This window comes from Uloborus diversus, chromosome 1, assembly GCF_026930045.1.
Source record: "Uloborus diversus isolate 005 chromosome 1, Udiv.v.3.1, whole genome shotgun sequence".
Taxonomy (NCBI): domain Eukaryota; kingdom Metazoa; phylum Arthropoda; class Arachnida; order Araneae; family Uloboridae; genus Uloborus; species Uloborus diversus.
In genome coordinates this window covers 78,125,199-78,152,547 of record NC_072731.1, presented here as the reverse complement: position 1 = coordinate 78,152,547, position 27,349 = coordinate 78,125,199, and the positions used below count along the sequence as shown (strand labels likewise).

Genomic DNA, 27,349 nt, shown 5'->3' with positions numbered 1-27,349 from the left:
TTGGGGGGAAATCATTGTTAATTTCGATGCAAACTCAAGTGGTGTTATAATTTGGCGGTCACTTGGCGATATATCGCCAGTCTTTTGGTTGCCAAGTTTTGTCGCCAACTTGGCAAAAAATTTGGCGATTTTTTTTTTTTTTTTTTTAAATCTGCTTTCAATGTGGCCATTGCTAGTGATATTTAAAGAGTTAGAGAGAGAATCCCATTAAAATTGCAATAATAGGGAAATAGCATTAAATTGGTGTAAAAGGAAGTCATGTGATGCACACATCAGCTCGTTATTAAATAACATACTACAAATTATTTAATGGTGTAAATTTAATTTCTCGAAATTTTTATAATTTAAATATTCCTGTATTTGTAGAACCACCCTTTTGCACCAGTTCTTCTATTTTGTAAAAGATAAGTGATAAAAGTTTATAACTGAAGTCATTGTTAAAAACGTTTTAAACGCTCACTTTTAATATTACATTTCTAAAAATTTGCTTGTTTCCTTATTGAAAATGTAGTTTAGCAAATGTCACAAAACTGCTCCTCAATATCAGAATTTGCGAAGCAGTACTGCTAGTCAAAATGAAATACTTATTTTCTACACTGTGGCACTTTACATTTAATACAACTATTACTAAAATTATTGATTATTTATATTTTTGAATAGCTTTAGTCTAACCTTTTTTCTCCATTTCATCGTCTGCAAGTTTAATATTTTTATTGCCAGCATCAATAAGAGTTTGCGAGCTTTTGTTTTATATATACATAATGTTTAATGCCATTTTTTATTCTTTTATCAACACAAAATCAATTTTTTCTTCAAGTTTCACTATTTTTTCCTTTTTTTGAAGGTACACAATCTTTTGTTTTTGCCTCTAATTGTCAGCCATATTCATAAAATGTTCCCATTACTTTTGAATTTGGGATTTATAGTATACATCGTGAAAAAATAAAATTATTTCCTTGATAACACAAACATATTGATTTCCTTCAAAAATCTTATTATAGCATCAATGTTTAATAGGATCTTTCTCATGTCAGCATCTTTTTGTTTAAAAGAAACACCGCTTTTAACTGAACTTTCACCCTGAGAAAAAAGCCAAAGTGACTATCACTACTAAAAATCCTAAGCATTTGAACAACTATTTACAATTGCAGACACATTTTCCAAAATGAATCAATTCCCAAGTATCATCAAATCTCCATTCATCAACTGACTCTCTTTGTTAGTTTGCCTTGAGAAATTTCCGTTGGTACTTGGGGGAAAAATATTGCCAAGATATTTTTCAGATGGTGACATACCTTTAGAAAGTTCCTTTCTAATAAGAGGATGCAACTTTTTTGAGCAATCACGACTGCTTATTGTTCTCACTTGACCGTCCTTGACGTTGTGGTTTCTTTTTCAGCTTGAACCAGGAGCCTCTGCAACACCACCACCCACCGACGTGGCTAATCTGATCCTGAGCACTGTCCCCCATAATCCACTTCTGCTGAGCCGCTGTCCTACACACGCATGCTCATACACATACGCACGCCTATGTGCACACACGTAAGCCTACACACACACACACACACACACTCAACTATACACACGTAACCACCCAGGAGGAGGGATGTGCTTGAGGGAGGGGGAGGAGAGCAGTTTCTAGAAACAATAACTCTAATGAGTAGTGTCTTGTCGCAGCTCGTGATTGCAAAACACATAATTTGAATTCAAAGTTTCAGAATTCAAATTAGAGTTGATTGGGGGGGAAGTGGGTCAGTTTTTTTGGAAGTTTGGGACTGTATTTCGTTTTTTTTATTCTGAAAAGCCTATTTTTCAAAAACAAATTTTGATAAAAATAGTGTTACAATGATGTTAAATTAACTTTTTCAAGAAATTCAAATTTTGAATCCAGAGAGGGTTCATTCAATTCCCCCCCCCCCCATATTTACCTACATTTAAGTCTCTCAAAAAGGTCTTTTTTTTGCATTAGTATCTGCTAAATCTTCCCCATTTGATCTCCCACATTTTCATGTTAGTGCTGATTCATTGAAAAAATGTTTCATCAATAGCTTGGAGAGCTTGTCATAAAATATGGATCACAGAAGTTTCCCCTTAAAATAATTTTTAAATATTGTCAAAAATACTCCACGCTTTTAACAAAATTTAAACAGACAGGTGCCGAGATTTCAAATTTTTTTCTTCAATGTGCATTATACAAGTATCTTCTTTTTAAGCAGTCTTGAATTATCTTTTGTCAAGTCTTGAAAGAGAGTGAGAATCAAGTGACCTAAATGTTTTTCAATGGTCATTTTCTAAAAATATATACAACAAACTATGGGAATATAGGAAATATAGGACACTTTTCACGATTTTTTTGAATATAGGACTACTTCTACCACTGTAGCATAGAAACAAACAGGTATATAGTCGGACCTCCGAAAACAAGGTCACTCTTGGAAACTTTGTGAAAGTGACCCGTGTCCTTATAACCAAATCATAAGCTTTTTTGTAATGTGGATGTATATAAATAGCAAAATTCTTTGTTATATCAACTGTGTTTCTAATTATCAGTTTATTAGGTTGTAGCTTTTTAGCAAATGTCTTTGCTGTGAAGGGTCCGTAAAATCCTAAAAAATAGGGTTTTTGACGACTAAATATGGCTTTTAAAGGGGCCCCTACAAACAATACTTGATAATAGGGCCTTTTGAAGGCCATGGGAACCCTGATAAAAGGATTATTTGTAATCCTGACACACATGATTGCAATATTTTCCCACAATTTGTGCAATAAACTATGTTGGTGTGCTCACTGTTTCCACACAAAGGCAAAAATAACTTGTGACAGCATGAAAAGTTTTAAAGGGGCAGGATCTTTGTTGGGGATTGATTGATAGACACTACTCTACTTGAAAACTCAGAACCTGTTTTGGATCTTAACTTCAGTATCTGATGTATTACCACTTTGGGTTTTAAATTTAAAATGCAATAAAAAAAAATTTAATTTACCAAAGAACCCATCATCATCCTGATATGTTTTCTGAACTGTTTTCCAAACTTTGCCTTTGATTTTGACAGCATTATGTACAGGAGGAGTAGGAGGTATAGATTCTTCACTGTCATCACTTGCAACAGCAGCTGTGAAAATTTCATCAGGTGAATTAAGAACATTTCTTTGAGCTTTATCTTGCATTTCTAGAAGGAGAAAAAAAAAAAAGTCAGAACAATTCGCAACAGACACGTGTTTCAAAGGCACAAGATCTGAAAATAACCATTTAACAGAGATCACTTGGAAATGAAGCACAATATTGCACTACGTATCGCTTTCATTTTAAAATTCGTTTAAAAACTTTCTAGTAGGAACGTTCAGATTAATCTGCAGTAATCAGTAAATGGCCATTTTGAAAAAAATCAACTTTGTTTTAATAAAAAAAGGTATGGGAAATATAACCAAGAGTTTACTGATCTGAAAATCCAAAATTTTAATACAATTTCAGTATGATTAAGAGAATTTCCAGTACCAGATCACAAAAAATAAAAATAATAAAAGTCAACAATTTTAACAGCCCCCGGTATTTATTTTACAGGGTTCATACTCTATCAAGACAAAAAAATTCCATGACTTTTCCAGGACTTTTTCATGACTCCAAAAAAAAATTTCATGACCTTGTTACATGAACCTAGATTTTGATCTTTTTTCACATTCATGCATTAGATGTTTTTAGAAAACATTTTGAATGAATAGTACTATTCAATATCAATAATAAGAAAATATAATAAAAAAAGAAAAGTGCATTAAAATTTTTAATTTAGAAATCTTGTTGATGAAAACATTTACTGACGTTTTTGACAATGACATAAAGCATTGGACACATAAAATGTTTATGAAGTACAGAAATCATGTAGTCATCATTTATAAGAAAACTATATGCAATGTAACTTACTCTGCTCGTAAAAAAATTTTTAAGTCGAATCACCATACACCCAGTTTAACTTCTAAAACACTTTTTTTCTTTCAGTATCTTCCGCATGAATTTTCACTTCAATTTTAGAATAGCACAAGTAATATTCTTATAAAGTATATTTCACAACATTCTCCATTTAAAATTCTTGACATTGCAAATTTTGTTCAAGGTCCAGATAAATTTTTTCTTCAGCAGTTTTTCTTATACACATTAATAGATCAAAAAAAAAAAAAAAAAAATAAATAAATAAATAAAAAGAAATAAAATTAATTTTTAAAAAAAGTTATTTCAGTACATTTTTTTAAAATTCTTGGATTTTTAAATCCAATTTATAATCTAAATTTTCTAGGGCTTGTTTTTTTTCCCTGGCTGTTTTTCTAAAACCCCCAAAATCGAATACTTTACGATGTTCTGCAACGTAAAATCATCTGATCAAAATTGTTCTGCATGTACTTCAAGCACTGTACGCGAAAAAACGCAGCATTTTCCACAAATTGGGTGTCAAAAATCAAAATCGTTTCATATACGTTTTTTTTTTTTTTTTTTTTAACTGCACTGTTGCTATTTATTTCTGTAGAAATGAGATTTTTCCGGAAGCATCACAGCTTTCAACCAAATAACTAATTAAAGAGCACTGAATTTGGAAAATTAGTTGATCATGAAAACTATAAAATCAAAAAAACTTTAACAAGGCGTCAAACTTAAACCGATTGAGATTCTCCAAAACTAATTTATATGCTTTTAAAAATGCATAGAAAGAGCAAAGATGCAAAATTTTATAAAAATCCGAACCTAGGTGTCAAACCACATTTTTTTGGGTTAATTTCACATGGCATGAAAAGCAATTACAATAATGTTACTAAATACAGAAAGTACTGAAATAATAAATAAAATGAGTCGAGTTTGGGTTGCATATAATAAAACACTTCAAAACTTTCTAAATAATTTAAATATTTTCTGGATGCAAAGGGATTGAATGGGAAGTGGATGAAGATCGATTGGGGAAGTCTTACAAAGGACTTATCGAATTCAACATCGCGAGCTTTCCGCCAAATTATGTGTGAGAATTTGAGATTTTCTTCTAATTTTGAGAAATCTGCAGAATTTTTGAAAAATTCTATCTTGAGTTGGAAGCTATTTGTAGAAAATCTGTAGTTTCTACAGATTTTCTGCACCACAGTTTCTGCAGATTTTCGGCACCGCGGTTTCTGCAGATTTTCTGCAGAAAATTCGTCAGTTTTCCTCTCACATTTGAACTGAATTGTTCTGCATCTCAGGCATCTGTTCTGCGACGTACGTCGGAAATTTAGTAGTATTCTGCTTTGGGGTCTAAAACTGTTTGATTTTATAATCAACTTAATATTTCTTGTCTGTTCTGCTTCTTCTGCAAGATTATCAGCAGATTTAATTAATTCTGCAATATCCGTTTGAAGAGTTAGTTTCTGTTTCTTTAACTTCTGTATTTCGTCCTGCATACAATCTTTTCTCTTTTTTAAAATACTGCTGTTTTCTTTGCTTCTTAAATCTTCGAGGTGCTGCATATATTTTTGCCTTGCTAATCCTGCTGATGTAAGCATTTTTTTCGAGATATTTACATTCAAAATTCCACCAACAGAATTTATATGGTCAGTAATCAGTCTTTGGGCTACAAGAGTTTCATCCTGCATGTTTTCCACCTCTAATTGCCTGTTTATTGAAAAACCCCTCTCTACACTTGCTTGCCCATGGGACAATAGCAGCAACATTTTTAGGACTTTCCAGAGCTGATTGTAGTTCTTCTTCTCTTTAAAAAAATTATAAAAAACACAATCCAGTCGATCTTTTTCAGCATCAAACTGCATTATTTCTGAAGAAGTATTTGCTTCATCCAGAAAAGTCCGAAATTCACAAATTATGGCGTCACAATTATGTTCTGAAATTCTGCTGTTTTCGACTAAAACTTTCAGAATGTTTTTCATTTTATTCAAACATAAATCTTTGTTCTTCAGTTTTTGGGGGTCTAGACAAGAAATTTCTCGAACTATTATATATCTTAAAGGATTGTGTTCTAGTAGTTTCTTTGAAGCTTCCAATAAAAAATTTTTTGCTTCCATTTTGAACTGCATGTAATCTCTATCAGAAATTTTTTTTGAATTCTTTAAACTTTTAATCAGCTTATCGGCTGAAAATCCAACATCAACTTTAGAGTAATCTAAGTGATTGTTTGTATTACTTAAATCAATATTAAAGTAATTTACAACACTGGTACACTTATTCAACACTTCTGGTTTTAAAAATCGAACGAAAAGATTTTTTAATAAAAATTTAATGTCATCAGAGAGGAAGGGTAACATTGGTTTGTCTGTTTGATATTTCATTAGGAAAGGTTGGAAAAGCTTAGCAATTGAAAAGAAGCATGACATTTTTGCAGGAGTTAACAAATCAATGGCAAAGTCTTTTAATATATCCCCAGATTTGTTTTTTGGATCTTTTAACTTTAATGTTTTAATCGCGTTTACATAAACTATTAAATTATCCCAAATTTCCAAGGCTCTTTCAGCCACTATTACATTTTCGATCCACCGGTGGGCACAGAATTGAAGTGGAACGACAGATGAATCCGTTACATTAAAGAAATTTTCCCGTCTGGCTGGGCTATCATGAAAATGGAAATACAAATTTGAGAGTAACTTTTTAATTTTCCAATCAGATGCTTCAGAACCCGTTTTAAAAGCTCCATTTACAATATGAAGCCCACAACTGCCAGTATTTAATACTTTAGATTCATAATTTGACTTAAGTTGCTTCTGCAACAAATCGAACAGTTTCCAGTTAACATTTGGCCCATCCATCGACAGTTGCACAACGTTAGCTAATGGTAACCCATTAATGCTTGAAGTTTCATTAAGTTTCTCCAACATTACTTCTGCCGTTGCATGGTCGAGAAAACTTGAATCCAGGTATTTTGTAACCACACAGTCTTCCTCCCATACACGTATATTAGGGTGTCCCAAAAAAATGAAAGTCATTTTTTTTAAACGCATACCCTCTTATTTTTTTCCTTTTACATCAAAACCGTTGTAAAAAAAAGTTTCATGCAATTTGAAGCACAGTAACCCGTGCCGACTTGCGCCTAAAGGCCTAAACGTGCAAATAGCACGTGTATTCATAAGCAAGCGAACGCTGGCGACGCGATACTTTGCGAAGCTCAAAACAGCTGTAAATAGTACACAGAAAACAAATGAAAACAGAAAAAACATATGTTGTGGAGGGGGGGGGGGGTCTTATCCGTGGCAATTTTCAAACCGTCAAACGTGTCAGTACGAATACATTCCGGTCAGCGAGCGCACATATAGTCGTTCCATAGGGAACGAAACATGGCACTGGAGTTGCGAAGTTCGAAAAAAGAGATATTTTTAATAGGAGTCGTAAAACACCAAATTACAGGTTTGAAACTTCCCTCTGACGGATAAGTTCTGTCTGTTTTATTTTATAACATTCGAGAAGTAAATTTAACCATCAGTGAAAGTGCAAATCTCGCTATTCCAAAATGCATCATCTTTTGGGAAAAGGCACGCATTCCCACCAAATCGTTGCCAAATTGTGTGAATAACCTTAAAAATCTGTATCAAATTTAGAGAGACTTACAAAAAAAATACAAAACAAAAAACTGCAAGAAGTATTCAGGCAGAGCTGTTAAAGAAGAAAACAGGCGCATGAAATACGATTCCGCTTCAACATCCTCGGAATTGTATGAACCTGTACAAGAAAATTCCTCTTCGAGCTCTAGTAAAAATATTAATTCAGAAGATTTCCCTGAAACATATAAAGCAGTACTCCAGACAAGTTTATCAGAACCTGGAACTAGTATATTAGAACCTGGAACAAGTATATCAGAACCTGGAACAAGTATTCCAGAACCTGGAACAAGTATTCCAGAACCTGGAACAAGAATTATCAGAACCTGGAACAAGTAAATATGTAATGAGGAACGATTTTATTACTCCGAAAGTTGATGCATTGGACAAGTGTCCAAGTATACGAGATTATGTGTTTATTCTTGAAGCTACTATTGACGCACTTGGGTGTAACATTGATGAATTTCTCATAGGTATCTTCAATTCAAAGAATTCGAATCGAAAAGCGGAAGGAGCACCAGGAAAGAATAAAATTGGTTTTCAGTACGAGGTACCACATGTAGTGAATTTACTTTGGGATATGAAAATGTTGCCTGCTTTGAGCGCTCAAAAATCAAATGAATATCGGTTATCTATGGTTATTTCATAAGGATGTGACAAACAACTCATTGCTGAGTCTAAACTGGATAATTTTACAAGAAAAGAACAAAAACAGGCTGTTTGAAAGGCAGTTTTATATTGGAATCTTGAAGACAAAGTTCAAAACTCTTTTGATGTGATACTACAGCTTCCAAAACAGTTCCTTTCAGTAGTTCTTGCGCTATTCTTGAGCAAATATTTGATAGAGAAATGCTTTCCTTTGCTTGCCGCCATCATATATATGAACTGATCTATCCCACTAAAATACAGTGCTATGGAGGAGCTGCGGAGTTGTTCCGAATTGTACATTAACTTGGAAAATTTATTTGACTTTTACCGTGCTGAACTCGCTAATATTACGGTCAGGGATGGCTATAAAGAGTTGATAGAACTGCCTATCATATTTTTAGGTGGAGATACAGAAAATGAATTTAAAATAAGACCACCGGGAGCCATGCTCCAAGCTCGATGGACAGTTCGAGCGATTTACTCCCTTCAACTATTACTATTTAGTTCACAACTAAAATTAGATACGAAGGAAAATGAAACATTGTTATGTCTCCTTTTTTTGTAGTAACAATATACGTGAAACCATGGCTTCAATGCATTTTGACACTCAAAGCACCCAACAAAGATTTGTGCTTTTTGAAAAAGTGTATGAAAATGTGGACCCAATTATTTCAAAAGCTGCTCTACAAAAATTCATCCAGCTTTTATGGTATGGTCAATAATATTTCATTTTTTGATGTGATAAAGACTGTCTCAATGTTAAGAGCAGTAAGCGATGCAGCTGAAAAAGAGGTAAAAATGATGCAGGACTTTCATGGTTTGCTTACAGCTGATGAGGAACAAAAACAATGTGTGTTACGTTGCGTTTAAGAGCACCAGAAGCTCTATCCTGACTGCAAAAAGCAAACATTGAAATAAAAATATGTACAGTAATGTTTCTTGTAGTCTAATATTGTTGTAAATATCTGCTTTAAATAAATTGATGTCACGTGTAGCAAAGAATTATACAGTTAGCAGTATTTTCACTGTAGTAGCTGTACAGGATTTCAGATTCAACTTTGACCTCAAGTCGGCACGGGTTCCCGTTATTTTACTGCAATAAAACTTTTTTCTCATGTTTCTGAGGTGAAAAGGAAAAAATTTGGAGGGTATGCGTATTCGGTTTCACAAATTTTTTTTTCGCCATTATATCTTGGGACACCCTAACGTATATACAAATCCATCTGCTTCTTTTGCATTTTTTTGTTCAGTGTCTCATCAAAGAGCAAAACATAACCATCTTGTTGCTTTAAGGATTGCATAAGAAGAGATTTAAAGTATGGGGCGATCCCAAAAACGGCATACATACGCACACTTTTTTTCACCACATGAAAACTGTTTTGCAATTTCACTATCAGGACACATTTTCTGAAGAACTAAATTAAAATTTTTGCAAGAATTGTATGATATGTGATTGTCAATGACATACAAGGCCCATAAAATTTCTGAAGAGAGAACGTCATTACCAATGACGGACAGTTTACATTTAGAGCTTGAACTAACTGCTTTAGTGCAAGTAGCAATTTCTTTGTTGCTCTGTTTAGATGTTGAAGCTTCATTCTGAAAAAAATTTTGCAATCTTAAATTTGGTGTATTTTTTGCTTTTAAATTATCTTTATGTTTTTTAGATTTTGCATGACTAGTTAGGGCTGCTTCTCCCATATTTGATATATCAAATGATTTCCTGCACAATGAACATTGTGCTCGAAATTTATTCTCATCATTTAGCACCCAATCTGAAAATTCCTCCTTTATCATCCAATTGTAATTAAAAACACATTTTCCAGGCATATTTCCTTTTTTACTTAGACTGGCTCAATTTACAAATTTTAGCAAAAACATGTTCCATGCTGATGAAAAACAAAAGTACCTTACCGGACATCTTCAGTAATGGAAAGAGAAAAATGAAATAAAATGGAAAAATTATTTAAAAAATTAAAGAATTCAGCTAACACAATTTTTAAAGGATAAATATAACATTCACATGGTTTCGGTTTCGATATTGAATGCAAATCAGCCACAGGAACGTCGCATTATCTCATTCCTCAATTCACTAAAGGCACAGGGTTGCCAGAAATTTAAGAGAGAAAATAGTTAAAAATGCCCCCAAAAGTAGCCAGAGAGAAAAAAAGTCGCTCATTTTTTTTTCTTTTAACTTCAACTGAAAGTTATTTTTGTTCAGAAAACGAAAAAATGTGGAAAAATCGGCGATTTTTCGTACAGATTTTAGTTTAAGCTTGGCGCCCTTTCAGAAGTGAGCATACTGAAAAAGTAGCCAATCTGGCCGCGGCCCGAATACCCCCCACCTGCTCCCACTCCTGCCTCACTCTCTGAAATCCGCGCAAAGGATTCTGGGGCCCCAAAAGCATGATGCTAAAAATAGAATTTCCCCTTCCACTCTCGGAGGGGAAGGGAATCAGCATGCTTGGGTTGCTGCGCTTGCTGACTTCACGCTTTTTAATAAAATTTAAAAAATGAATAATGCATTTCATCTGGAACTTTTTCCATGAAATTTAAATTTTTCCATGACCAAAAATAATTTTCCATGACTCAAATAATTTTCCATGACTTTTCCAGGTCTGAAATAACCCTGATTTTATGAGGTCTCCCCTAGCATGTTTTTGTTTCCCTTACAATGTTTTTGCCTGAAAAAGAATCCTTTCAAAACAAATAAAATAAGTTACTGCAGTACTGACTGATACCACAATACCAATGCTTAGCACAAAAAATAAATAAGTAAATTAAAACAAAATTCTAGATTTTTGAAAAAACCCTTGATTTTTCAAGCGAGACTACATGAGGTGCCAAACAGTTATTCTTATGTTTTGTAAGCAAGACATAATGATTTCTTTTAGTAACAATTGATAACACAATGGAAGTTGTGTTAGTTTCGATTGACGAACAATTCCAGGGACTATTTAAAAATTCAAGGAGTTCCAAGTACCTTGGAAACCCTAAGTAGTTTCCCAGGAGTCTGTACACACCATGTAAAAATAGATCCATTAAAAAAAAAAAAAAACGCTGGTCACAGTTTGAGTTTGCATATATGTATATACATATTTATTTATCTCTGGTGTTTTTAATACTGTTTGTATGTTCTGTCCCTCTGTGTACATCAGGGATATACATTTTAGATATTTTTTATTGATATTTACCCTGCATTTCAACAAATTCCATTTTCAGCATGTTAAAATTTATCAACAAAGAAAACTATTTAAAGTAAAAGTAGAATAACCCTATTAATATCATTTATATAGAATGAATGCTTTTGATTAAAATATTCTACCTTCATTTTCACTATCAGAATCTGAATCTTCAAACGTACAAATCCTCCTGTGCTGCTTCTTCTTCTTAGGCTGCATTTCTTCTTCTGAATCAAAAATAGAAAAGATGATTCAGAATATAATTCTTACTTCAATCAGAATTCTAATTCTATATATTCTTAAATTACCTGAATCACTATCCCTTTTATGTTTGGATTTCTTATTCAGTTGTCTACAAAAAATGAAAAGAAATTAACACTTAAAACTGCATGATGTAGAAATAGAAACTGCATGACATGAAAGAGATCAACACTTTTACCATAAGATCAAGATTGGTAAATTGCCTGGTTGCCAAGGACGAATAAAAGCAAAGTTATTTAGCACCCCCCCCCCCCCATGTATCTACTTGTTGTATAAAAACCAAAAAGAGTAACTGAACAACAAATTAGCTTTTAAATTGCGACTAAAACATAAAAGTTATCAGTTGAATGAACATTGCTAAAACTAATTGATGGTACTAACATAAATTTGTAGCACAGGTAGGGGTGGGAGAAAGTGACGACTTTGTAGGGAATTGCAATAATACTTTTAGTTGCCAGGTTTTTTTTTTATTTCCGCAGCAAGCCAGAAGGGACCACTAATCTTCACCTTTATTTAACTTTTGTTATTTACAAAAACTAGAAATCAAATTTTTAGGTGGAGGGAAGAGTGGGCCAGGGTTCATACACTTTTGGTTAAAAAAAGTTCCCTGACTTTTCCAGGTTTTCCAGGTTGTTTTTTTAGAAAACTCCAGGTTACTCGCTTCATTCAAAATTTAAGTTTAAATAGTAATATTTTCAAAATAATTAAAATTGTTTAAAGTAGCAATGCAGAAGAACTGAAACTTCTCCCCTTAGATCAAAAAAAAAAAACTTGGAATTTTTTTTTCCTTTGTTTTCTCTGTCAAAATTTTAAGTTTTTTTTCAACATTTTGTTTAAAATTGTTTTAATTTGTTTACTATTTGTTGAAAACAGAGTACTTTCACCATATTTTAGCGTTTCTTTGATGTCATGCGTAATATTATAGCATTTTGCTGTAGTCCTGCAGCAACCTTTTAGTATCCGCTTTTGGTTTACAATACTGCTTTTTATTTTCTTATTAGTAGGTTACACAAAACATACTGAGCAAAATGCAAAGCTAAATTTCAGTATAAATATGATTAACTTGTTGCATCGATCGGCATACCATGTAATGCATAGTAACAAAAATCAACATCCGCCAATCATAGGCCGATGCCAATAATCTTTTTTTTTTTTTTTTGTTCACATATTAAAGGATGCTTACATTAAAATTTCAAATTTTCTTCTCCAGAAAGTAACAGTTAATTTTCAAAAATTCATAACTTTTTGCACATTTAATGTTATTTTCAATAGTTCACATTAATGTTCACATCCAATTCTGTTTCTGGAAGTTTAAGTCTACTTCCATTATGCAAACGATCAAATATGGCGACAAAGTGAAAAATTTAAAATAATAAGTAGATTTTTGGCTTTGCAGTATAAAAGTAGTAATAAATAATTAATAATCCTTAAAAAACTACAATAAAAGCAAAAATAGTCAGTATTTAACACATAAGAGTCTAAATCAATTAAAACAAAAAAATGTAATGAAGATTAAATTTTGCATTTTTCCAGAAAATAATTAAATTATCCAGAAAAAAAAGGCACAATTTGTGTTGTTTTCAATAGTTTGCATTGCAATTAACATCCAATGCCGTTTTCGGGAACTTAGGCACTTAAAAAGTCTTGTGTACTTCCATCTTGGGAATGACCAAATATGGCGGCTAAGCCCAAAAATAATAAATAACTTTTTTAATTTGTCGCATGAAGACAATAAAAAAATAATAAATCTTCATGAAACTACAATTCTTTGAAAAGTTTTAATCACATTTGCGTCCAAGGCAGTGAGGATATAATCTTATCCTTCTGTTTTAAGAACAAAATTTTTCATTTCTCAAGAAAATTATTTTAAATAATAATAATAATAGAAAAACAATTTGCAGAAAATTTTTTGTTATTTTCATCAGTTTTCAATTAAAGAAAACATCTAATTCTGCTTTGATTTTAGAAACTTAGGCATTTTAGGATCGTATCTACTTCCATCTTGTGAATGACCAAAGATGGCGACTACGTTTCACACGTAGCTAAAATGATTTCCCGATTCAAAAAACAGATTTTAACCGATCGACCCTCCCATCTACAGGTTGTGCTTCCGAAGCAGTAAATTGTCTTCTCTCCTGTTAAGTTTGTGCAAAATTCCTGTTCACTTGATTTTTTTTCCCTTGGGAACTACTGAGAGCCAAAAATGGCGGCTGCTGAAGTTTTTTTTGGGTCGCCACTTTTTTCATTGCTATAAAATTGTTACAATTTTTTTTAAATACATCGATAAAAATGAAGATTAGATCTCATGAAACAAAATTCCCTGGGAAAAAAATGGGAAAAGAAAAACTTTGGGGACACATTTGGAAAATTTCCTGACATTTTTGACTATGTCATTTTCCCTGATAATTCCGGGTTTTCCCGGAGCGTACGAACCCTGAAACGAACAGAATGTTGTGGCAACCCATCTAAAACTTTAGGCAGTAGCAGGGAGGTTAAAGGGAAGGAGATAAATCTTTACTATGTAGAAGTGGCAACATTTGTTCACTTTTTTCAGAGGGCGCTGTATGTGCACCGCTCCCGACAATCACAGCAGATCAATGTAAATGATGCTAAGTTTCTCATTTTTTTAGAGGCAGCTATTAAAGCAAAAAAAAAGAAAAATACTGCTGGAAATTGGTTGTAATAAGGGGCCAATATAGTGGACGATGTACGGCTTTCGTCCACAGGAAGTTAGCGCAGTATTTTGATGGAAAAATTTATTTTATTTTTCATCACCAACTTGCCGAATTCGAATATTGCGCTGTGCGACGTTTTATTTTTTACGAGTTGGAATGTTTCTATTCCTGTAAATAATGGACGAAATGAGAATGTAATAGAATTAATTACGTAAATACTTTTTTTTATTAGATGTAAATTTCGTGACATGCTTCGAAAACTAATTAAAGCGAAATAATTTTTTGCTTTCACGACCTTTCACAGATAAAAATAAATGTTAATGTTCTATTTACTTAACTTCCAGCTGATATTGATTATAATAATTTTATTCACTGCTTAAACGGAATTGTTATCATTATTTTTTTATTATTGCATTTTTTTCGACAACCAAATGGAAAAAAAATCGAGAAACCTTATTCATTCAGAAAATTATACCTTGGAACGCTTTTTTGAGATAGTTTATGGGGATTTCTGTTGAAATTAATCATGTGTATTTTTTAAATGAAAAAGGTTTCCCGATTTTTTTTCGATTCGGTTGTAGAAAAAAATGCAATAATAATAAAAAAAATAATGATAACAATTATTCTAAGCAGTGCGTAAATACATGAATAAAATGATTATAATCAATATCAGCTTGAAGTTAAGGGAATAGAACATTAATATTTATTTTTATCTGTTAAAGGTCGTGAAAGCAAAAAAAAATTTTTCGTTTTAATTAGTTCTCGAAACATGTCACGAAATTTACAACTAATTAAAAAAAAGTATTTACGTAATTATTCTACTACATTCTCATTTCGTCAATTATTTACAGGAATAGAAACATTCCAGCTCGTAAAAAATAAAACATCGCACAGCGCAATATTAATAGCAGACGAATTCCGCAAGTTGGTGATGTAAAATAAAATAAATTTTTCCATCAAAATACTGCGCTAACTTCCTGTGGACGAAAGCCGTACATCGTCCACTATATTGGCCCCTTATTACAAACAATTTCCAGCAGTTTTTTTTTTTTTTTTGCTTTAATAGCTGAATCTAAAAAAATGAGAAACTTAGCATCATTTACATTGATCTCTTGCGATTGTCGGGAGCGGTGCACATACAGCGCCCTCTGGAAAAAGTGAACTATCGTTGGCACTTTTACACTAGCAATCCCGTAGGACATTTCTCTCCTTCTTCCTACTCCGTGGGCAGTAGAAAGAAATGCGTTCCCCTCACCAACTCCATGTAAGAAAATCTTCGCTCTTTTGGCGCATTTTTCGTTGTGAAAAAAAAACGTTCGTTTTTCCATTGCTGTTTTTAAGTGCCAGAGTCAGTTTAGATAAAAATTTACAATTTTTTTCCTGAAATCACAATAAAAAGGAAGACTAGATCTCATGGTACTTAATTCCTTGGGAAAAAAATTTTTGGAGGACAAAATTTGAAAACTCCCTGACTTTTCCCTGACATTTTCGACAGTGTCATTTTCCCTGACAATTCCCGGTTTTCCCGGAGCGTACGAACCCTGGTGGGCCTATCTTTTGTGCAGGAAAAAAAAATTGTGAATGATAAATTGATCAGAAAGAAAATGTAAAATATAAATCTTCCATTATAATCCCTTGCATTCCACATTCTAAAATCTTACATTTGATGTCCCAAAACTGTATCTAAATTCTTAACAAATGTTTGTTTTTATTCCATTACTTTTATCTATTGGATTTTTTGTTGATCCTCTGCCTGAATTATTTTCAAGGAGAGAAACGTAGGAATTTGGTGAGATTCATAGGGATTGCTTATATATATAGCTTCTTCTTTATATAAATCAAACAGTCAGTTCCCTAATTCAGCAAAAATTTGAAATCTGTATGAGTTTTAAATGTACTCAGAGAGAAATTAAAAAAACAATCATGTTCACAACAGACTCTTTGAACAAACTGAAAAGCAAAAATTTATTTATGACAAAATATGAATAAAATGATACACTAGCTCATAAAATTTTGATTTTTTCACATGTTTCAACTTTTGATTTGCTGACTCATACAAACTCATTTGTGCTGATTCCAAAATCCCCCCCCCCCCCATTAAGTAAGTTCAAAATAGGGAAATAAGTTTAAGAACTCTCAAAATAACAATAAAATTGCAAATTTAAAAAAGAAAAAGAAAAGAAAGATTAAAAAATCCCACTTCATTTTAAAACTACAGTAACTGGAAGAAACACCATGGTGTTTGTGAGTTAAAAATTAAACGTTCTGGAGAGTGCAGCTATTCCGCTACTTCAATGCTTACAAACAACTTTTTATTTTTTTATCAGCCCATTTCATACCTCATTTTTGTAGTAAAACTAAAAATCTGAGTTTAATTTTAAATTTCAATCAAAGAATAAACTTAGCTTCAGTCAACTAAGAGGTTGTGACATGTCAAATTTGAGATTGTATAAGGAATAAATTTAACAAGAGAATTCATTTACTGAAAATGACTAGTAACTTACAAGCAGTTATGCTTACAATATTGGACAAATATTTTCAACAAAAGCCACAGAGCAGAAAAACAAATAAATAATATATCACCCTACAAAACTTATGCCTCCTTATTAGTTCAAATTCAGATACAGCATATGCGTATCACAATACTGCATCAATCAATATGCACAGCCGAGGAATTCCGAACAACGAAGAAATTAAAAGATTTAATTACAGTAAAAAACGGACTGTTTGAAAAAAGCAGGAAATGCCAAATTTCCTAGATCTGCTAAAAAGTTAGAAATTGTTTTTTCGAAGAGAACGAAATAAGAAAGCAAAAAAAAAAAAAAAACATATTGTATTGATGTTAGTTCAGAATAAAAGCAACAGTTAACAGAAATCATTTTTGCCAAAAGAAACCTTTAAAAAAAAGCGCGATCAGAGAAACAAGCTTTTTTCCCACACATAAATATGAACCTTGTGCATTCAGTATAGTAAATATGTTGGTAAAGAGGTTTCATATGAAAAAAAACACACCATAAAACGATCGATTTTTTTCTAAAGATCAGGGATTACTATAAATTTGATGTTTCATTTTTTTTCTTAATTTTTTTGCTTTAAAAGTAGGTGATAGATCTACAAGCAAGTATGTACTCATTACGTTCTTGCTATTCAGTGCTTCTAATATGTTGGTTAATGAGTATTTTCTGATATAAAGTAAGGAAATAGACCCACACGCAAGTATATATTCATTATATTCTTGTTATTATATCCTTCTAATATGTTACAAATATGTTGTTTAATATGTTGCTTCTAATATGTTGTTTAATGTATATTTGCTACACTGATATACCATGGTTGAGTTGCTCATTGTTTTTAAGTGCGGCAATGAGGCGTTTCTGAAAGTTTTGACTGGGGGGAGGGGGGGGGGGGTGATTATGCCAATGCAGCATTTCAGTGTAGTCACTTCTCTTCCCTTCCCCATAAAACTTACAATACTCTCATTCTAAGCCGGCCCTATTTTCCGACTAGGTTGACACAACCTCTCGCCGGCCTTGGAAAGAGGAGGGAGAAGCCTATGCAAATGCCAAAGGAAATTCAGCAAAAAAATACAAAAGCAATAAAATATCATCAAAAGAAAGAGATCAGTAGGGTCATAATCTGACACAGGTTTCTCAGGCAACTATATATTTAGTCATGATTTTGAAACACATATATGAGAAAATATTTCTTTTAAAGATTTTCCTAAAAACTTGGAAAACTTTCATTTCTATGAATATACTATGTTTAGCTGAGACAAATAATTAAGCAAAAAATACCGTTCACTGGATTTTCTCTTTTGCGATGATTTTGTATTTTGTGAATTTGACTTTTTAGATATGGTTGGCAGAGACTTTTCTTCAGTTTCAATTTTAGGGATTATTGTTTCTTCCTTCGCTGATGGAGGGGAATCGATTTTTTTCATACTTAAAACATTTTTCTCTGAAAAAAACAAATATGTTACTACATTGAAAAGGTAAAGCAACAGAAAGGAACATACTCTTAACCTTTTAATTGCCAATGTTCCCAAATGGGAACATCAACTTTAATTAAAAAAATGTAAAAAATAAAGTTTCGTTTATGAGGACTTTTTTTTTCTATTTATTGCAAAAAATAGACCTGAATTTTTGAACGAAAAGCTAGTTATTATTTGCAATTACTTTTTTCTACAAAAATTCACAAAAATGCGCTTTTTTACCGTTTTTTACGGAAATGGATAAAAAAATTTATAATTTTTTAAAAAATTGCTTAACTGTTTCGATAATCTAGAGTAACTATAAATAGGGATTCTTTTGGTGATCAAACATGACAGATAATAATTTCCAACTAAAATGTGGATCCTATAAACGAACACTTTGTTGCTTCCGATTGGGAACATTGGTGTTTTCCGCTATACAAAAGCAGACAATTTACGCCGCTGCAAAAGTTTTGTTATACGATTAGTGAAAGCCTCAGAAATGAAAACAATCCCTATTAAAGCATCTAAAAGCAGGTGGGCGACATTTTGACCTTTCACTGTTCCTTTTTCCGCCTCCATCCCCCTTCATCTCCAGTTTTAGGGTGGGAGTGATATTGAAATATCGTTTTGTATGTAGAAATGAAGATGTTTACAGTTCTTTTTTAGTTAGCAATAAATTCCTCTCCTTGATCACATGAGACTTTTAAGAGATTAGGCTCCCAATCATCAATTTTGCTTTCTGATCTACTTTCCCAGTAAAAGTCAAACAAAGAAGCAAAAAACATGAAAGAAGGCTTAATGCATCTTAAAAATATTGCTAAAAAATAAAATAAAGAAAAATAAAAAAATTTTGAAAATTGAAACTGGAAAGTAGGGTATTGAGATAGGGAAAATGTCTGTCGGTCTATCTGGTTCTTCCCCCCTCAAATAACTTTTGAGTGAATGGTGCAATTCAAACGATTTGTTTATTGTTCGAAAGATCCCGGCAAGAATCCCAAACTTTCCTACATTTTATATTTTATTTGAACAATTTTTCGTTCAATTTTGAACCTTTCAAAAAAAAAAAAAAAAAAAACCCTAACATTAGAACCTGCAGTGAGATTCAAGGCAAATATAAATTTCGCCCTACCAGGCGAATTTTCTTCAAACAAATTTTGTGGGAAAAAGCTTTTGAAGAAGACCATTTATAGAAAATATTTTTTTGATTTGAACAATTTTCCATTCAATTTTGAACAGTTCAAATCCTTTAACATTAGCACCTACAAGGAAACTAAAAGTCAATCAAAGATCCCGAGCTAAAAGGCAAATTTACTTCAAACAAATTTTGTTGGAAATAGTTCTTGTTGACCAACTCCAGACTCTGACTCCTAGAATTTTTGAACAGTCGACTCTGACTCCAGTACCCGAAACTTAAGTGGACTCCGACTCCGTAGCTGAGTAAAAAAATTTAGACACAGAAAAAAAAAAGACCGACTCCGACTCTTAGATTTCATGTAATTGGTATCAAATTTTAAATGAATTTGTTTATAAATACGCATTGGTTTTTTTCTCTTTTTATTTTTACATATTTTGAAATATTTAACATTTGAAACTGAAATGGATGTGACAAATATAGTATCTTGTAAATTAAGCCCTTCTGCATAAATACAAAACTGAAGCTATAGTGAGCGTAGAGCATACTCGATTAAAAGCCTTAGTAAAAAACGTTAACATGCCAATGTTCCCAGACGGGAACATACTCAAAGTATTGGAAAAAAAATGTTTTCGAAAATTACTTTTTGCATTGTGTAAAGGGATGCCTAAAAATTCTATTTTTATGAAACGATTTAATATTTTATGCTTGGAACATAGAGCGGCATTTGAAGAGTTAAATTGCATTTTAAATAAATTACCTAAAAGATGAATATCAATGAAGACATGTTAATGCAAAAGTATTTAGTGGCCTAGTTGCTCATCTTAAAACACTATAATTTATAATATAGGTTAGAAATTTACAACTTAAAAAAAATTCTTTTATTATGTGTGGCGAAAACACAATATTCTAATAACCTTTGGAAAACGCTTGTAGTTTTCATAACAAAGAATAGCTTAAAAGTTAAAAATACACTAAGCTTTAAAATGAGAAGGGGGAAAAATAGAAACAAAACATTAAAATGTACATATAAAATATGATGAAAATAAAAAATTAAACAACAATTTACAGAACTTACCTGCTTGTTTAGAAAACATACTCATTATATTGTTTTTACCCACACTCTTTACAGGTACCTAGTAAAGAACTTGTAAATTAAAAAAATGAAAAACCTTATAATATAAACTTTAAATATAGGATTTTTTAAATCACAAAGGAAAATGTTATATTCATGAATTAACAGAAAAAAATATATTGGACATTTATTTATCAGAATAAATTAATTTAACAATAATAATAGCAGTAAATAAAAAATTAATTTGAATTTTTCTGAGAAATTCAAACCGCATGTTTTGCAATCAAGATTAAGATAGAAACTTATCAAAGGAAAAGAAAAAAGCATAAGAATAATAAAATATGCAAATGGGTTTTACCCCTACTTCAAGTGATGTATAGTACTTGAATAAACACAGCAAAAAGACAGAAAAAATCCTAAAAATTCCATTAGAAAATGACATTAGCAAACAAAAATCACACCTTTTACTTAGTTACTAATGGTGCCTGGATGGCCGTACCCATAATAAAAAACTTGGCCAGTTGGTTCATCTCAATATAAACAGGTAACTTTTACAGTAATGTTATTTTTTTAAACGTAAGCATAATTTCGGCAGAATTAAAAATTCTCTACCTGTGGCCATCAGTAGATAAGCCTTTTATGCACGTAAGCTACTTTTTGTGGAAAAAAAAGCCAAAGCAAAAACATAGTTGCATGTACACAATCTCATGTATGTGAGTCATGACCTGACTGGAACACCATTTTCAGCTTCAAGTTTGTCAAGACATCCAGAAACTGTCATAAAATACCCCCAATTTTATCACCTCATTTCTGTCTACTTTGTGACTAAAGTTGAAAATTTTACCGTTATTAGGGTTCAATAAAAATAAATTATATAGAATTCATTGTGTTCTATGTATAATTTTAAGCCTAACTTAGAAGCTTTAAAAAAACCTATCTTATGCAATCTGCTTAGTTTTCGAAGTAAAAAACTACAGGAAATCTAGGGCTTTACAAGTATACATTTACCCTGAGTACAAATAAAAACAGGGCCGACGTTAAGCGTTCACCACACCAAATGTGATAAAATTGTAAATTTGGCAAAACAAAACTCTAGTTTAGGGTAAGTATTGGCAAATAAAAAATTCTTAAAAATTTACAGAAAAAGAAACCCCCACAGTCCTCAAATTTATGCCAAAAGATTGTTGAAAATTCCACAAGAGAAACAAAATGCAGGAAAATTGAGAATTGATTTGGAGAATATGCTGCCATGAGAAATGCCAGTTGTAAAATGATAATTAAATGTCTTATATATTGTTATTGAGTGTCTTGTTTGCTGTATAACAAATTTAAAATATAGGTAAGTGCTTGCATTTACACTCTGATTGTGTACGAAAATTGAAGCTGTCTAAAGAAAAAAAAAAAACCCCATTAAAATTTGTTAAGATTAATTATTTGGCTAAGAAGTGTGGGGGCCCCGGGGCAACGAAAGAGTGGAGGCCCCTAATCAGGGTTCGAAAAGATCATCATCTTTTTGAAAATATCCGATACTTTGATATATGTCTGAATATTTTGATATATATGTATGTATCCGATATTTTCGATCAGCACTTTAATAACCCCCATGCAATCTATTTCTAATAGAAAATTATAACCAATTTTTAATAATTAATTTAGAATTTTTTGTTAATATTAAAAAATGTCAAAAAAAGGGGGGAAGCGGGAGAAAATTGACGTGTTCAATAGATATTTTCGTTAAAATATTTCCATTCAAGTCATTTCGTCAAATAATTTTTAAATTTTTGAGCTCAGGAAGCGAGAAGCTGTAAGGACAGACCTGCACAGTTAACCATTTTTCGGATTTTTTTTAAAACTTACTTTATTCCTCTTTAACTCATAGGTACAAATTACAAATGAAATGAAAATATATATATACTGCCTCTGAAATGCTCAATCAAATAAAAAAAATGACATTAAATGGATACTTGCTATCAGGGCTTTCTGATATATTGATAATAATATTTTTGTGCAAGTATTCTTTGTAGAAATACAAAAAAAAAAAAAAGTCTGGGAGAAAAAAAATGTAAAATTTGCTGACCCGTGAAAGTTATGATACTTTGTAAAAAATTTTATTGTAGGGGCCCCTTTGTTGTGGAGGCCCTGGGGCAGTGGCCCCGCCTGCCCTCCCTTAAATCCAGCCCTGTCTGATATACTTTTAGTAAATCCACTAAAAAATTGTATTCAAACCTTTTTTGTTTTATCTTCTGATTTAGAAATTTTCTTTTCAGTGTTTGGTGCTTCTTCCTTCTTCTGCCAGAGAGATGCTAGTGTATTTATCTTCGAAACCTTAAAAAACACAGAAAGGATCATTTTTAAATATTTTTTGAATTCAAAAGTTTAGACACATATCTCCTTTGAATAAGTTTTAAAAAAAGGGGGGGGGGGGGAGGGAGGAGAGCTAATCTTGGTAATATGGGTCCCCTCCAAAATAAAAACATATATTCGCCACTGGCAAGGGGGCTTCTTAAATTGGTCTCCTTGGATCAGTTAGCATTTTGTTCATGTCATACTTGCCAACTTTTCAAAGGTAATCAGTAAAACTTTTATGTGCATTTCACTATTTCAACTGAATTTGAAACTCTCAAATTTAATTAGGAGCCCACACAAATAAGTATGATGTATAAAAACAAATGAAAAGGGTTTAATAATGTTTAATATTTACTTATTAAATCAACTCATTTGAAAGCCCCCAAAATTCAAGAAAAGTTAAAAACAATGAAATAAAAAGTCTCAAATTTCAGTCTTTTCTTTTAGACCCTAATTTTATTTTCAAAAATCTAACATTACCTCGCAGGTTTATAAAGGTTATAGAACAACTAGATTCATGATGATTTTAGAAAAAATGAATAAACTGGTAAAGAATAATTCGACAATGCTAGTCCTATAGTACGGATTATAAAATGTATGAAGAGATAAAAATAATGGTAAATATATAATTGGTGATGTCCAAGAAGTAAAACCACAGTACATAGGAACTTGTGAGTTTTACAGTGGTAAATGCAATCATATTTTGAAAAGCATAAAAAATTAGGACCTATTTGTTAAAGTGTACACAAAACAGCTAAAATGAGTAAATTTAATGCCTGATCCGAAAGAGTTAGCAAGTATGTCACGGAAAAATGAGTCCCTTTTAAGAAACTCTTTAATTTGCAACTGCAAGAAGATTAGTAACCCCAAAAACAAGTGCATGCATCATTTTTTGAAATTTGTTCAATGATACTCTTGGCTTGTTCAATGTTTTACACAAAGGTATAATAAATATGCTCTCAAAAGTTTTTTTGTTAAATTTTATCAAAAACAAAGCTGGATTTTTCAAATTTGGTTAAAACTTACGTCAGTTGTAACCTTTCCTTTCGTGTTAGATGAGGTACTAGCTGCAGATCCACCAGCAACTTTCTCATTTGATTCCACACTTAACACATTTTTCTCTATTTTATCTTCAACTTTCTGCGAAACTGGATTCAAGTTACCATTACCTAAACTTGTGTTCTATAAGTAAAATAATTCTATAAAATACAAATAAATCACTGATACAATCAAAAAAAGAATAAGATTTTTCTTTTTGACAAAATATTTTTGAGGGCACAAAATGATTGATAGGATATCAGATACATTATTGTGCATTTCAAAAAGACTATGAGGAGCTTAAAATTTTATACTTTATTGACTGCTAAAAAACGGCAAATTAAATCATAGATTGTCAACTGAGGAGGAAGTGGACCGACACCAATCCACAAAAAAACTTGACAAATTATCAGAGGTTCCTTTTTTTACCAACCTATGTTAGAAAAATCTTTATTCAGAAATACATAAACAATAAACAAATAAATAATAATAACACAGAGGCGTACCCAGCATGAGAGGCATCCGAGGCGGTATCCCCCCCCCCCACACAAACGCAAAAAAAAAAAAAAGCTTTTAATATTCTATGTGAGCATGAAATTATACAATTTTCAATCTTAAGTAATGACAATATGAACCTAATCCTGAGTATAGTATTCACTCCAGGATGGAAATAAAAAAAGGTCCACCTCCGAAAATTTTTCTGATTTTTAGTCCTGAAAACGCATTTTAGCTTCATATTTTCTAAAAACTTGTAATTCCACTTGGGTCTCACCTCCCAGACGGGGGATACTTGAACCCCCCCTCCCATAGCAACGCCACTGAATAACAACATTTTATATGATGTTTTTAGGTTAAATTTGTGATTATTTTAATATCCATCTGAGACATTTCTAATGTTAATTTTTATATATAAATTGCAATAACTGTTTACCTTTATATAAATGATACTAAGACTGAAATTTTATCAAAAATACAAAGTCTGAAATTCAGATAAAATTTCCTCCCTGCATAATACTTAGCTGTTTGAAAGCATTACAGACAGCTCACATGTTTAAAAGCATAAAAATATTTATCTAGCATGCATAACATACAAATTATTACCAAAATTTATGAACACAAATATTCTGCACAATGTGCTGTGAAATCACTGAACAGTGGTTATTGATAGGTGTGGCAACTAATGGTTGTTATTTAGGAAAGGGTGGTCATTATATTCAGAAGTGCAGCTAATTAGCAAAACATAATTTTGGTTTTGCATTAAAATTCACAATAAAACTAATATCATTATGCTTTTAAAAAGTGTGTGTGTAAGAGATATTCTCTCAAGAACTTGACTCATACCGGGACTTCTTAAGAACAGATAAGTTTGAGTTACATTATGTCACATGAAAGACTTTACATGTGAGACGATATGAAAGAATCTACTTTCTGTAAGGTAAAGTTCAAACTATCGTTACCAACTGTGGCCAGAATGGGGGGGGGGGGGGGTACAAAAAATGGACTTCTAATATCAAGAGACAAATTTGTATAAATAGCCGTATCATATAATTTTTGCACATACATTAATCTAGGCTATTACATGTGTTTAGTCATTATTCAGGGTTCATACACTTGTGCAGGAGCGGCAAAAAAGAAGGGGGGGATCAAGAGGGGACAGTTGCTCCCCCAAATTTTTCACTAAGAATAATAAAAAAAAAGGGATAAATTCAATTTAGATAACTTAGAAAATCATTTGCCTGCATTTTCAGAACAAAAGAAGAAAAAATATAACGGAGAATAATTGTTTGCCGTAACCAAGAAACTTTTCATATGGGCTAAATATTTCAAAATTGTGTAGGGTCTGGTGGGGTAAAGTGGTCATAAAATCGTAGGTTTTCAACTTAGGTGGATAATAAATACAATAAATTTTTTAAATACTTCAACTTTTTTTGTTATTATTTTACATTGCATTATTAAAGAACACGTACATTGAATTTCAGGAAAAAAAATATTGATTTAAGTAGTTTTATAACATTTTCATTTCCCTTTGTATTTATGACCACTTTACCCCATGGAGTGGGGGAAAGTGGTCATAGCATGGGGTAAAGTGGTCAAAACAGCTGCAAAACTGTTACAAATAACCCTATTATTTGTATATTTCGGTTATTTTTATAGTTACAAGTATATGTACGAGTATATGCGGGTATGCACGAGTATATACGTGTCGTGTAAACAAGAGTAAACATGTTCATATATGAATAAATACATGTATACATCAGATACATGCATGCATGTGCCTACTCAAGTATATTCGTGTATACACGAGCATATAAGCATGTATACGTGATTGCCTACAGGAGTGTATACGTGTCTACACGAGTATATACGAGTCACGTGTATATGCAAGTATATACGCGCAAAACGAACATCATTTGCGTGTTTGCACATGTATCTCGAGTATATACATGCATACCTCAGTTTCTGAGTATATACATGTATAGTCGACGCATATACGCATATATAAGTGTACATAGATACACTACTGGCCATTAAAATTGCTACACCAAGAAGAAATTGCTAGAATGAAGCTAAATTTTACACACGTGATAATAAAATTGACATCAGAAAGTGATTACAAAATTAAAGCAAAATTGATCATTTATGGTTGGAAAAATCTCGAATAAATGGAGGTTTAAGTATTATCACTTTCTCTGGTCTGCGTGATGCTCTGGTCCGCGATTTGTGACTTGTCACAAATTGAGCATATCTGGGATCACTTGAGACGGTAAATTGGACAGCCTGTAAGTTTGATCAAATTAGTGGCGCGTTTACAGCGACTGTGGTACGAGAAGACGTAAGACATCGTACGAAACTGCTGTAACTCAATGCTCGACCGTATCGGTTCTTAAATTACAACTAGAGGTGGCGCAACAGGGTACTTAAACTTCCATTCATGTGAGATTTTTCCAGTAATAAATGATCATTTGGCTTTCATTTTGTCCTAGTTTTCTAGTGCCAATGTAGCCATCATGTGTGCAAAATTTTGTTTCATTCAGACTATTCGTTCTTGGTGTAGCAATTTTAACGGCCAGTAGTGTACTTACATACATATACGGGTATACACGAGTTAATTCGTGGTTATATCCAGTGCGTGTTTGGTACGTGTCTACTCACGTATATATATGTGGAAGCAAGAGTATATACGTATGCTTACGTGTAAACACGATTCTATACTTGTTAGACGTATATACGTACATTTACGTGTAAACACCAGTACATGTAACCACGTATATCTACAAGTATATCCGCTAATATACATGTATGCTTACATAGTGAATCCAAGATCTTGGGCAAAATCTAAGTGGTGTGAAAGGGGAGGATAAGAAGCAAAGAATCATAAGGAACTTATGGTCGTTGACGCGCTACATGCACACAAACCCAGAAATCGATGGAATGAAAACAGGTCACAAATTTGTTACGCAA

General features: G+C 32.2%; 1 protein-coding gene across 1 annotated transcript in view; it reads right to left on the bottom strand.

Moving 5' to 3' along the window:
• LOC129227106 (DNA polymerase delta subunit 3-like) overlaps positions 1-27,349 on the bottom strand; it is a 79,453-nt gene that overhangs the window by 15,656 nt on the left and 36,448 nt on the right. The window contains exons 4-9 of the mRNA XM_054861718.1: positions 23,876-24,031; positions 20,507-20,564; positions 18,118-18,280; positions 11,696-11,739; positions 11,531-11,614; positions 2,985-3,170 (exon numbers count right to left, since the gene is read on the bottom strand). Coding sequence (XP_054717693.1) covers positions 2,985-3,170; positions 11,531-11,614; positions 11,696-11,739; positions 18,118-18,280; positions 20,507-20,564; positions 23,876-24,031 — 691 coding nt within the window. The remainder of the gene's footprint in view (positions 1-2,984; positions 3,171-11,530; positions 11,615-11,695; positions 11,740-18,117; positions 18,281-20,506; positions 20,565-23,875; positions 24,032-27,349) is intronic.